The sequence below is a fragment of the Mustelus asterias genome, chromosome 28 (assembly GCF_964213995.1).
Source record: "Mustelus asterias chromosome 28, sMusAst1.hap1.1, whole genome shotgun sequence".
Taxonomy (NCBI): domain Eukaryota; kingdom Metazoa; phylum Chordata; class Chondrichthyes; order Carcharhiniformes; family Triakidae; genus Mustelus; species Mustelus asterias.
In genome coordinates, this window is record NC_135828.1 from 12,478,903 (window position 1) to 12,493,074 (window position 14,172).

The following is a 14,172-nucleotide window of genomic DNA, read 5'->3' on the forward strand; positions in this document are numbered from 1 at the left end:
TGTGGGTGTACCTACACCACATGGACTGCAGCAGTTCATTAAGGCAACTCACCAGCACCTACTCAAAGGCAGTTAGGGATGGGCAATAAATGCTCGCCTAGCCAGTAATGCACACATCCCAAGAATGAATTTTTAAACAATTAGTCTTTTTGCTTTTTTTATTTGATTTATTATTGTCACGTGTATGAGTATACAGTGAAAAGTATTGTTTCTTGCACGCTATACAAACCAAGCATACCATTCATAGAGAAGGAGAGGGTGCAGAATGTAGTGTTACAGTCAATAGAATGAGAGTAAAAGATAGAATTAGAGGGTATGCTGGGCACAGCTTGCAAGAAGTCCCCTCGCTCCGGCACCATCTTGAATATTCCAATTGGTGTAGGAAGGCATTGGCTCACAAAGATAGATGTGTTGGCCAACTGATGGCTTGAGTGTGGGCAAGTCATATGATGAAACCTCCAGGAATGCATTTAATTGCAGCTGGTAACTCTGTTTAAAAATATACATCAACTGTTTTGCACAGAAATGTTTTTGCTGGAATAGATAATGATGTATCTATCCTGTAAAATCAGGAAGATCTAAGAGTATATCTTGTTGGCGTTATATGCAATATTTAACGGAAAAATGGATCTAAACTTTATATATGGTTTGCAGCTAAGTAGTCTGTATATGGTATATCTGTAAAACAGATGCATGATTTGCATGAACAAAACATCATGAAAGGCACCCAATAACACACGTGATTCTGTGCACATGAGTTGGTGGTATAAAATTTGGCATTTTGTGAGCCTTGTATAAAGTATTTTTTAAGGATTCCATACTACAGTGCTACACAAGTGTGTGTCTACATTAGTTATTTTTATCCATTGCAATATCTCTTGTTCCATTAGTATAAATTAATATTAGTCTATTTCAAAAGAAATCTGACTTCTGAAATGCAAACTCAAAGTTGTAAGCAGTTAAGTTGAAGACCTGGCCATTAGCTCAGTAACCATTTGGGCCTCGTAAAACTTATCCAGTTTGTTCCACCTCATTTGCTGTCTTGCTACTTTGTGAGTCACAGTCATCTGTTGAATGACTAATTGGTTGCAAGGAAGCTCTTATTTATTGTGCAGCGTGAATTTTATTAATCAGTTGAGATTGCAACAGCCATTTTCGAGTCCTAACTCTGCATTCTCCATTTATGTCTCTTTTCTGTTGCTTATACAAATTTTGTTTGAAGGCACTTTCATTAAATGTGTAATCTTCAGTTATGTCCCTTATTATCTTGCAGCAGAACAATCTATCTGGCTTGCAATCTAATTTTATAGATATATGTAGAATAAATTGTGATAAGATAAATAGATTGAGATGTATATCTGTAACTAAGGCTTTAAATATTTGTTAATTTTGACTGAAGTCTGTATAAACCAATTCAGTATTGTAAGCCATCGGTAGTGATGTATCATTGGTATTGTTGGTTGAAGTATCAAGGGATGGGCAATAAATGCTGGCCTAGCCAGCAACGCCTATATCCTGTAAATGAATTTTTTAAAACTCCCAAATATTAAGGAGAGATTATATTAAAGAACTGTTTTGTTTAATTGTTTCTCTGACGATGAGGATAATACAGTATAGCATCCACATAATGGATCATGAACAATTATAATTTAATTACAGTTCCACTGCTATAGCTGGGTTCAATTTAACATGATACAACTATGAATTTTGGCATTGCCATAGTACCATTCGAGTTTGGTTTAAACATTTATAATGGAAAAGTTCAATTTTGCACATTATGATACATTTCTAGCCAAGTTGATAGTTTTCAGTTCATTTATCAGTGCAGCAGCAACAGCAATTGTGTGTGTGTTTCCTGTTTAAGTCTATTAGATTCATTTTAGAATAAGGTCATACATCACCTCCTTTAGTCTGCTGCGTTGAAACAGTTCCAACTCCAGGATTGTCTTTGGCAGCTGATCTGCCAGTATCTTTCATGGTTTGTTGGTCATCATTTTCCTTATGTTTTTTTTTCTGGGTGACACCTAGCACATACTTAAAGCTTGAACATTATACTTCTGATACATAGAGAAAGTTTTTTTGCAGAGTTGGATTTCAATTTTAGTCTAACCATCCGTCACACTCCTGCTCAGGGTTTTTTCTCAAAAGGTTGTCAACTTATCATCCACCTTCTTCCAAAACAAACTGGTCTGCTTCTAAAAATATTTTGTTCCGCCTTCCATCAATCTCAAAATCTAGCTTCAAAATCTTTCTTACAAGGAGGACTCTCTTCAAGTTGGAGATTAATAAGGAATAGCTGATCAAATTGCCAGTTTTAATCTTGGATGCAAGTTGAAGCTGAGTCCCATTGTGTGGCATTAATTGCATAATTCACAAATGCTTCTACATTGTTAGAACTGTGTCATAAATGGCTGATCTTAATTAAACTGTTATAAAATTGATGTGATCTGTTTATTTTGCACAATTAATATGACGAGTCTTTTTCTCACTCCCTTTAAGAGTTTACACGTGCTTTTATTTAGCTATTTGCCAATTTTAGGTCTATTTGGTTCAGATTTAATAAGAGGCCAGTATTTTTTCTGTATCTTGTAGTATTGTTGGTTTCATGTTGCGTTACATCTTACTTTACTTCCACATTATTATTACCCCTTAATTTGTCACAGAAAATCCTGGGTCTATACATTAACTTAGTGAAAGAAAATATAAGATGGTTGAACTATTAGATTTGTTTTTGTGCTTGTTCATGTGATCAAATTAGGATATTGTGAAAATACTGCAATTAGTGTCCCGATTTAAAGTTCTCCCCAAGGAGGATCTTGGTTTAAGTTTGAGAAATTGAACTGAATTAGTGAATTTAATTACACGCAGTGCAACTCAGCATGAAACAAAATGCAGATGCACAGTATCGCAAATGCCAGAATTACTCTTCGGATTTTAAATTGCAATTCTTGGATCTTTGACCCACTTTTCCACAATGAATACCCCATTCTGTCCCCCTTTGAGCAATGTCATTATAATTATTACAAAGGGAAAAAAATAAAATGAAATTACCAGCTGCTCATCCTGTCAGATTAAATGAAAACCTAATGATAACAAGACTTCTCTGACACAGTTTGTAAAGGTTACCTTTTAACTAAACTAGCCTATTCAGTGATTCTGTCAATCTTTGTCCTCCTGCATTTGTTTTCATGACCCATAATTGGCAACGATTTTCAAATGTATGTTTTTTTTATATTTTCCTCATAATCCAGCTGCTCCAAAGTTCCAGAATGGTTTAGTCCCCACTGCAAACCACATTATATAATCTGAAGTATTTTATAATTTTCCTAACAAAGTTGATAATAATTGCTCAGACTAATTTGTTACCCATGGTAAATGTTGGCTGAAATCCCGTGCGGTGAACCTTTTGTTTTCCTTGTAGGCAGATTTAAACTTCCTTCCCCTCCTCCTTTTTGACTGACATTGATTGACCCAGGCATTACAAAACAAAACCATTTCCTGAGTTGTATCATCCTGTTGCTAAAAATACAATTTCTCATTAGCACATATGGGAGTTAAAGAGTTGCTATGAAATTGTAGAATCGTTCTTTTATCATTCAGACCACCTTATCTTTGCTGGCTGTCTGAAACAACACTATCCCATTAATTCAAGTGCCATTCTCTAAATTTGTCCTCAATTCTTTTCCCAGAATCGTCCTGGCCCCTTGAAGCGTGTTATTTCTGAGCTGTTCTTTTGCTAATTCCTCTTCAATCAAAGTCTTTTCTTTCTTCAGCTGCAGCACTACTTTCTCTTTGTCCTTTATTTTGGTTTCCCTGCTGGCCAGCTCTGTCTCCAGTGAAGCCTTAGCTTGTTTCAATTCATGGCCCATCTGATAATTGTTGCTGGCTTGACTCCGGCTGGTAACTAAGCTCCTCCTCGGCCAGGAACTACCTTTCCTCCTTAGCCTTCAGGTTGCATCTGGTTGAAGACAGTGCCAATCATTTCCCTGACTGAAGCTTGGCCCGGTTGGTTTGAGAGGCTTGGTGTTGCTTCCGTAGCTCCGAGAGCTTCCCTTCATTCACATCCAGCTGCTCCCTCAGCACTACCACCCGCTGCTGCAATTTGGGTAGCGTGTGTCGACCTTGAAGAAAGTTTGACTTTGAATCTTTCAACTGGGCCTCATATTCCTTCTCTGAGATCTCTTGAGATTCTGGTGATTCTTCTAGCTTTGTCTGCAGTTGCCGTTCAGCTTTATGCTTCCCCAGTCAAACCCTCCTGTAGCTTGACCGTTTGGGCTGTTAGTCCCTCACCCTGCAGTATAAATATCTCCCACTTTCTATGCCTTTTACCTTTGACAAAGGGTCATCTGGACTTGAAACATCAGCTCTTTTCTCTCCTTACAGATGCTGCCAGACCTGCTGAGATTTTCCAGCGTTTTCTCTTTTGGTTTCGGATTCCAGCATCCGCAATAATTTGCTTCTATTTATGGGCTGTTAGTCTGTCAGTCTTTGCGTTCAGCTGATTCTCAGGCTCGTCTTTCCTCCGAACCAAACTCTTCAGCTCATTCATTTGTTGCGCACTCAGATTTTTTTCTGCAACTCTTGTTTGACTTGCTTGTATGATTTTTCCTTTTCATCAAATAATGTGCTCTTTCTCCAATTCTGCAAGGACCTTGGAAGCTTTGGTGACACTATACTTGGTTTCTGTCAGCTCTTTGGATGAAGCCTCTTTCTCTAGCCTGAGTGTTGTAAGCTCCCCTTGCAGCCTGCTCTCACTCCCCGCCCTATCCTTTCCTTCCTCCTTCAGGCGCTCAAACCCCTGGCCAAGCTGAGCTTTTTCCTTCTACCTCTTGGTTTCACCAAGCTGATTGGTGAGTTCACTAATGGTAGACTTAAGGGAGTGAGCTCAGACCTTCAGCAGCATGCAGTGGAGATTTCTGCCCCTGAGTTTGCTTGTGTAGGTTCTCTTGTGTCTCTCTTTTTGATTTTCCTGCTTCTCAGTTAACTGAACAATCTTTTCCTGCAGTTGATTCAAAATGGCCACTTCACCACTACTGTTACTGTGGTTGATACTCCATGGTCCAATGTGTGTGGCTTTTTTCATTTTCCCCCACACACAGTTTACGCCCACATTCTCCACCACTGTAACACCACCAGGAGAGTGTGTTGTGCTGGGATTTTATTGGCAGGGAGTTTAACATGGAGTTGGAGTTTAACATGGAGTTAAAGTCTGTCGGAAAGTCTGATTCAAATAAGCGAGGTACTTCAAAATGATAAGGAAATAAAACAAAATTTAAAAATCTAGTAGCTCTTTGTTGAGCACTATTTATATGTTGATTATCTTCTCTATATATTTAACTGGATAGCTAAGCTATTTACTGGTGTAGTCAAAACAGAAAGAGAGTCTCTTAGTCAGTGTCCAGAAAGTTAAGGTCCTACCAGGGTTAGGTTCTCAGCAAGTCCCAGTTTGTATTCTAATTTGAAGTTGCCCACCAAACAGAGTTCAAAGCCGGGCAGTCAAACAAACCTTCTCTCTGGTTGCTCACCAGCCACCCTTTGTGTATATCTACCTCTCAGGCACTCACTCAGACCAGTGACTCTGTTCAAGCCACCACTTTTTATACCTGCCCCTGATCACCTATGCCTGTTCCTGTTCCACTATGATGCCTTCTAGGAAAGTGTGTGTGAGACCTGTTGTGTAGTTCTGGCTGAGAGGAAATGAAACACATGCAGGGAGGTATTGCCCCTCCACAACTGTGCCCAATGCTCTCTTACAGTCTATAATATTTAATGACTATGGTCTTTTCAGATAGTTTCTTAACAGCCCAGTAATAGTGTGTCATGACCATTTGAAATTTAAATATGCTTGGATTAATGAACATTATGTTCCATTTCAAAGGTGGTAGTACCTGTCGTGTCTGATTATTAAATGCATGTGTGTTTAACATCTGAAAAGCCGACAAGTTTGAGAATTGTTCATTTTAAATCCTTATTCAGCAATTGAACCATTTTTGAGAAAAGTTGCAACTAATTATTGAAGATGAGGGTGGGTGCGGGGAGAGAGGGGAGGGGAGGGTTGTTTGGCAGACAGAAAACCATTATCCAATTGGGTACTGAGTCTTTTTGCTTTCCAGTTGGCATAGGAAAACATTGTGTTGCAAGGATGGATGTGTTGGTCGAATAATGGTAGGAATGTGAGGGCAAGCTGTGTGATGAAACTTTCAGGAATACATTTAATCACAGTTGGCAACCCTCGTAAATCCCCAAAATTTGTTGTGCGTGCATGAGACTTCGATGTTGGAAATCAGCAGCATAAGCACTCCTTTTAAAACCAATGTAAAAGCAGCTATCATTATTTATCAAATTGCCAGATTGGACCAGCAGCAAGTAATTACACAACATAGCAGTTAGCCATATGGGTTCCTTCTGATTGACATTAATCAGTGTTAGAATTGTTGGTTAAAGCCCCAAAGTTGAAATATGGAGGCATGCTGCTTAACTGATATGTTTTAGAAGGTGTCTTTCTAAGTGGCTGGTATTCTACATTGTTGGGTGCATGGTAAATTGGTGGGGCTTAGCAACTTACTCATGTCTTTCTAAAACATGAGTGCGCTAAGGCTATTTTGAGTTTATTTTCGGGTGTATGCATATTCCTAGTACGTTGAATTTTTGGGGACGGAGGAATGAGTTGCTCCTTCACCTCTTTGCTTACTTGTTCTACACTGGCTCCCAAATGCCTCAATTTTAAAATTTTCACTCATGCTTTCAAATCCCTCTGTGGCTTCACCCCTCCCGCCCTCCGCAATCTCCTCCAACCCCAGTACCCCACACGATCTCTGTGCTCCTCGAAGGCTGACTTCTTGAGCAACCCTGATTTCAATTGCTCCACCATTGGTGGCCATGTTTCAACAGCCAAGCTCTGGAGATCTCTCTCTCAACCACTCCATCACTCCTCCCTTTAAAGGCATGGGGCGGCACGGTAGCACAGTGGTTAGCACTGCTGCTTCACAGCTCCAGGGACCTGGGTTCGATTCCCGGCTTGGGTCACTGTCTGTGTGGAGTTTGCGCGTTCTCCTTGTGTCTGCGTGGGTTTCCTCCGGGTGCTCCGGTTTCCTCCCACAGTTCAAAGATGTGCGGGTTAGGTTGATTGGCCATGCGAAAAATTGCCCTTCGTGTCCTGAGATGTGTAGGTTAGAGGGATTAGTGGGTAAAATATGGAGGGATATGGGGGTAGGGCCTGGGTGGGATTGTGGTTGGTGCAGACTCGATGGGCCGAATGGCCTCTTTCTGTACTGTAGGGTTTCTATGGTACTTAAAACCTAACACCCTTTGACCAAGTTTTGATAATCTGCTCCAATACCTCCATACATGTATTGCTATTGCCGTGGAGGTTAGAAGCTATTGCATTTTCTAAGGCACAAGTAGGTAGACTTTTGTAACAGAGGAAAATATCGGACTATGGTAGGTCTTGTTTTGGGTTACTCTAGTAAGCAAAGAGCTTAGCCCAATACACAGTAGGCTGATTGGATGCTTCTTGCGCTGTAAGCGGCTACGGTTCTAATGTATAAGAATGGGGCAGTTTTTGTGCAGTGTGTGCAGGAGGGTTTCCTGACACAATATTTGGATAGGCCGACAAGAGGTGAGGCCACATTGGATTTGGTACTGGGAAATGAACCGGGCCAAGTGTTAGATTTGGTTGTGGGAGAGCACTTTGGAGATAGTGACCACAATTCGGTGTCTTTTGTTATTGCAATGGAGAGGGATAGGGCCGTACAGCAGGGCAAGGTTTACAATTGGGGGAGAGGTAATTATGATGCGATTAGGCAAGAATTAGGGGGCATAAGTTGGGAACAGAAACTGTCAGGGAAAGGCACTAATGAAAAGTGGAACTTTTTCAAGGAACAAATACTGGGTGTCCTTGATAGGTATGTCCCTGTCAGGCAGGGAGGAAATGGCCGAATGAGGGAACCATGGTTCACGAAAGAGGTGGAATGTCTTGTGAAAAGGAAGAGGGAAGCTTATGTAGGGATGAGGAAACAAGGTTCAGATGGCTCAATTGAGGGCTACAAGTTAGCAAGGAATGAGCTGAAAAAGGGGCTTAGGAGAGCTAGGAGGGGACACGAGAAGTCCTTGGCGGGTCGGATCAAGGAAAACCCCAAGGCTTTTTACTCTTATGTGAGGAATAAAAGAATGACCAGGGTGAGGTTAGGGCCGGTCAAGGACAGTAGTGGGAACTTGTGTATGGAGTCAGTAGAGATAGGCGAGGTGATGAATGAATACTTTCCTTCAGTGTTCACCAAGGAGAGGGGCCATGTTTTTGAGGAAGAGAAGGTGTTACAGGCTAATAGGCTGGAGGAAATAGATGTTCGGAGGGAGGATGTACTGGCAGTTTTGAATAAACTGAAGGTCGATAAGTCCCCTGGGCCTGATGAAATATATCCTAGGATTCTTTGGGAGGCAAGGGATGAGATTGCAGAGCCTTTGGCTTTGATCTTTGGGTCCTCGCTGTCCACGGGGATGGTGCCAGAGGACTGGAGAGTGGCAAATGTTGTTCCTCTGTTTAAGAAAGGGAATAGAAATGACCCTGGTAATTATAGACCGGTTAGTCTTACTTCGGTGGTTGGTAAATTGATGGAAAAGGTCCTTAGGGATGGGATTTACGACCATTTAGAAAGATGCAGATTAATCCGGGATAGTCAGCACGGATTTGTGAAGGGCAAGTCGTGCCTCACAAATTTGATTGAATTTTTTGAGGAGGTAACTAAGTGTGTTGATGAAGGTAGGGCAGTTGATGTCATATACATGGATTTTAGTAAGGCGTTTGATAAGGTCCCCCATGGTCGGCTTATGATGAAAGTGAGGTGGTGTGGGATAGAGGGAAAGTTGGCCGATTGGATAGGTAACTGGCTGTCTGATCGAAGACAGAGGGTGGTGGTGGATGGAAAATGTTCGGACTGGAGGCAGGTTGCTAGCGGAGTGCCACAGGGATCAGTGCTTGGTCCTCTGCTCTTTGTGATTTTTATTAGTGACTTAGAGGAGGGGGCCGAAGGGTGGATCAGTAAATTTGCTGATGACACCAAGATTGGTGGAGTAGTGGATGAGGTGGAGGGGTGTTGTAGGCTGCAAAGAGACATAGATAGGATGCAAAGCTGGGCTGAAAAATGGCAAATGGAGTTTAACCCTGATAAATGTGAGGTGATTCATTTTGGTAGGACTAATTTAAATGTGGATTACAGGGTCAAAGGTGGGGTTCTGAAGACTGTGGAGGAACAGAGAGATCTTGGGGTCCATATCCACAGATCTCTAAAGGTTGCCACTCAAGTGGATAGAGCTGTGAAGAAGGCCTATAGTGTGTTAGCTTTTATTAACAGGGGGTTGGAGTTTAAGAGCCGTTATGCTGCAACTGTACAGGACCTTGGTGAGACCACATTTGGAATATTGTGTGCAGTTCTGGTCACCTCACTATAAGAAGGATGTGGAAACACTGGAAAGAGTGCAGAGGAGATTTACCAGGATGCTGCCTGGTTTGGAGGGTAGGTCTTATGAGGAAAGGTTGAGGGAGCTAGGGCTGTTCTTTCTGGAGCGGAGGAGGCTGAGGGGAGACTTAATAGAGGTTTATAAAATGATGAAGGAGATAGATAGAGTGAACGTTCAAAGACTATTTCCTCGGGTGGATGGAGCTATTACAAGGGGGCATAACTATAGGGTTCGTGGTGGGAGATATAGGAAGGATATCAGAGGTGGGTTCTTTACGCAGAGAGTGGTTGGGGTGTGGAATGGACTGCCTGCAGTGATAGTGGAGTCAGACACTTTAGGAACATTTAAGTGGTTATTGGATAGGCACATGGAGCACACCAGGATGATAGGGAGTGGGATAGCTTGATCTTGGTTTCAGATAAAGCTCGGCACAACATCATGGGCCGAAGGGCCTGTTCTGTGCTGTACTGTTCTATGTATAACACTGTGGCAAGAACTTTGGGAGAACAATCGGGAAGGGGTGAAGGAGGAAATAGAAAAGAGGAGCAGAGAAATAAAAGCACAGGAATAGCAAGGAAACAGGACCGGGAAAACTTGAGACGGAGAAGGGGGAGAGAGTGGAATGAGAAATGAAAGGGAATCGTGCAGGAATATTTGAAAGAAGAGAAAGAGCAGGAGAAATAAAAAGATAACAGGATAAGGCGAGACAGAAGGAGTGAAGCAGAAGAGAGATTGAGAGAGAGCAACACAAAGCTAAGTCGGATAAGAGAGACATTGGGTGAGATTCTCCGGCCTCCCGGGAAGTGGCGCCTTGTTTGCTCACGGCGGGATTCTCTGGTCCCACCGCTGTCAGTGGGAATTCCAGAAAATCCCACCGGCGTGAATGGCCAGAGAATTCTCCGTTGTATCCTCCATCTTGCGTGCAATCCCAAAATAGGGCAGAATATTTTTATATATTTTCTCCAACTGTCCAAGTTATGCATTTTTTTATGGTTAGGAAGGAACAGTCTTCTAATTATTAAATTACTCTCTGTGCAGGTGAAATATGATGATGTGCAGAAACAAATGTAATGTTTCAATCACCTGTCAAAGGCTGGCTGGTGAATTATTAAATCTTTATACATTTTCTACCAGATTAAGATAATCTACAGTTTAGGTGCAACATCATGTTGTTCGCTTTCTATGATGAAAGCACAGAGAAATTAAATGGTCTTAATCTCCGTGCAATGTTCCTGTTTTAACCCTCCCTCGCACTTGCTGAGGGTCACCAACTGTCAAACCTGGAAGCTGAACTTTGCTTGTCTCACACGGTATCGTCATGCAGTCTTGGAATTCTGCTCTAATGCAGTATAGATGCTATTTTGATAACTTAGGTGAAAGAGGGTATTCATTTTATTTGAAAAGTGCGCTGTAGAGACTCGGTAAATAATTTACTATCACAGCGGGCATCTCTGCGGCTTGTCTTTTGTTAGAATGTATATTATTGAAGGGCAAACCCTGGGCTACTGTGCTAAAAAGTGCAGGTAAAGGTGTTTTTTTTTGGTAAGTTGTGGACGCTGACAATGGAAGTATTTTTTGAATGTTTTCACTTTGTAAAGACACATCATGGTTACTGAATCCACTAGGAGCCCATCATGTCAGGGTGGTCTTGCTGGTTTGTGTGAATACGTTGATGTTTCTGGGCTGCCGGATGGATTTAATTTCTTTAACCCATAGAGGCTATAAAACATTTTATTCAATTACTACATAGATTTTGGTAACATGGCAAAAGAATGGTCCTTACCATTTTATTTGTTACATTATTGTAATTAAAAATCCCATTTTGAGGGGAGTACAGATTTGCCCCTTGTAACCTGTTGTGTGCTTGTAAAATATTTCTTATTCTTTCATGGGACGTGGGCCTTTGATGAGGTCAGCATTTTTATTGCCCTTGAAAAGGTGGTGGTGGTGAATTGCTTTCTCGAACCGCTGCAGTGCATGTGGTGGAGGTACACCCACGGTGCTGTTAGGAAGGGAGTTTTTTCTCTTTGCCCAAAAAATTTCAGTTAAAATTATGGTAAATGACTAAAAATAATTCCATGAACTAGAAAACACATGAGATCCAAATCCTTAAAGTTGCCTTTTTGTTTTGCTTTAATTTTTGTCAAAGATGTCGTCTTACTGTCTCTAGAATGTGTTTTAACTCTTCCCTGCCTCTCAATCCTGCTTTATATACTACCACCTCTGTAGTGTTACCAATCATAACTATCTGCCACATTGACAAAATGTGACCTAACCAAAACAAAGGATGGGATTTTCTCCGATGTCAGATGGGAAAAGCTGCCGAGGACAATGGTGGCATTCTCCGCCATGTAGCATGGAACTTTGCAAAACAATCCTGAAGTCATGGGATCCATATCGTATCGGTGGCACGTTGGCTTCTGATTTGCCCACCCCACCAACAAATCAGCCACTTGAAGATCCGGGTGCCATTTTTTAAAGGTTGTCCCAGCACACAGCTCGCAGTTCATCTAGGTGCCTCCCCATGCCCCCTGCAATATCCAGTCATGACCCTTTCCACTCTCCCACCCCACCGAGCATGGCATTCGCCTCTGAGCTCCCCTGTGAGTACTGCTTGTCAGGTACATGCCTTCAGAGACCAGTCGTGCTTCTGACTGCACACCATCGTGGATGGATTTTTTGATGTGGGGGATGATTCCAACGCATGGGCCTGATGTAAATTTGTTAGAATGATGTTCACGACTTTGAATGTCGGGGGTAAAGCAGGCTGTCACTGACTGATGGTATAGGGGGCAGTTACGTCATGCTTTCACATCGTCCTGAAATGTGACTTTGGAGTTCTTGCAATATTTTCTGCTCCCATTGTCGAACTAGCCCAACACAAACAGGAGCAGAAAATTTGATTTATTTTTTCATTAACAAAATTATTTACCACAAGTCACTAAACTGATGTCACTACTGCGATTGTTTCTTCATAATAATCCATATCCTCAGTAACAATGTTACACAGTTAAATATTGATCCTGTATAATTGTCCTGTTCCTAATGTTTCTCCTTCCTGTCTATAATCATACAGGTTATTATGGACTGCATGAGTCTGATCTGGATAAAGTTTTTCGACTGCCTGTAACAACCTTCATTGGTGGAAATGAACCTGCAATCTCTTTGCGTGAAATCCTAAACCGTTTGGAGGTCAGTACAGGATTGTCAATGCATGGAATGGTTAATGCTCCAAACCAGAATCGGTTGTCTTTTTAATTCAACAAAAAAATAATTTTGAAGGTTTGCTGAGAGTCTGGTAGTCACCTGTAAACTGGTAATCTATCACCTTCAGAATGTGTGCTCAATGTTATTTCCCAGAGATCTTTCCATTGGTCAAGTAACAAGTAGTTTTTGTGCTGAAACATTTTTTTTCAAAAGGGGCTGCACTGGCAGCATCCTAACTAACAATAAGCCAAACCATTAGCCACTGCACGTCTAAGACACTAGTAGGATAGCTATTCCAGGTCTGAGGCTGGAGCAGAGCAGTCAGCCACTCCAAATCCAAGCCCGCAACTCAATCTTCTACACTGGAAGTCTAGCTGAATCATAGAGATTTACAGCATGGAAACAGGCTCTTCGGCCCAACCTGTCCATGCCGCCCTTTTTTTTTTAAACTCCTAAGCTAGTCCCAATTACCCATGTTTGGCCCATATCCCTTCATACCCATCTTACCCATGTAACTGTCTAAACGCTTTTTAAAAGATAAAATTGTACCCGCCTCTACTACTACCTCTGGCAGCTTGTTCCAGACACTCACCATCCTCTGTGTGAAAAAATTGCCCCTCTGGACCCTTTTAGTATCTCTCCCCTCTCACCTTAAACCTATGCCCTCTAGTTTTAGACTCCCCTACCTTTGGGAAAAGATATTGACTCTCTAGCCGATCTAGGCCCCTCATTATTTTATAGAACTGTATAAGATCACCCCTCAGCCTTCTACGCTCCAGAGAAAAAAGTCCCAGTTTATCCAGGCAGTGTCCCACTTCTTTGCCTAAAGAGCCACCCCTGCATTACACCCCTACAACTTTCAGAAGAGAACGGGAGAAACTGGAAATCAGAAGGCAGGATTTTCCGGACCTCACTGCTGGCGAGATTTCCCAGTCCCACCAACTAAGCTCCATAGACTTGGGACAGGACCAGAAGATCTTGCCAGTGGCCAATCGCAAGCCGCCTCCGGTGCCGGAAAGCACACCTAGGGGGAGGGGTGGAAGCCCATCAAGAGTGTGCTCAGCAGAAAAACATTGAACTGTTTATAAACCTTCAAATCCTAATGTTCTTAACAAACTGAAAAATGCAAAAGCTCAATGGTTGGATGTAAGTATCATTCCGCACCCCCCCCCCCCCCCCGCCATCCCCGTCAAGGTGAGCTTGAATACGGTCGGCATTTAATCGGGGGCAGAGTGTGGGGACCCCATTGCCTTCCTACCTCAAATCCAGTGTGGGAAGGCTCCAAGACGGTCTTCTCGCCTGACACTAATAGTCGATAAATGCCCACTTAAGGACCTCATTGAGGTTGTGGAGTCGCCATAAAGAGAGCCCAAAAAACAAGCTGTTGCTTTTGCTCATGAACCCCTGGGGTGGGGAATTGGGGGTGTTCCTTGTTCAAAGGCACTCATCCAGCCCCTCCAATGCAACTCTCACCCCATGACCTCACCTTTTTGGTTTGTGGTCCCTTGT

General features: G+C 42.2%; 1 protein-coding gene across 3 annotated transcripts in view; it reads left to right on the plus strand.

Annotated features, from left to right (window-relative positions):
- The window catches only part of LOC144480245 (2-oxoglutarate dehydrogenase-like, mitochondrial), a 93,809-nt gene that overhangs the window by 12,789 nt on the left and 66,848 nt on the right, over positions 1-14,172 (plus strand). For all 3 annotated transcript variants that reach the window (XM_078199512.1, XM_078199514.1, XM_078199513.1), the window contains exon 5: positions 12,533-12,648. In XM_078199512.1, coding sequence (XP_078055638.1) covers positions 12,533-12,648 — 116 coding nt within the window. The remainder of the gene's footprint in view (positions 1-12,532; positions 12,649-14,172) is intronic.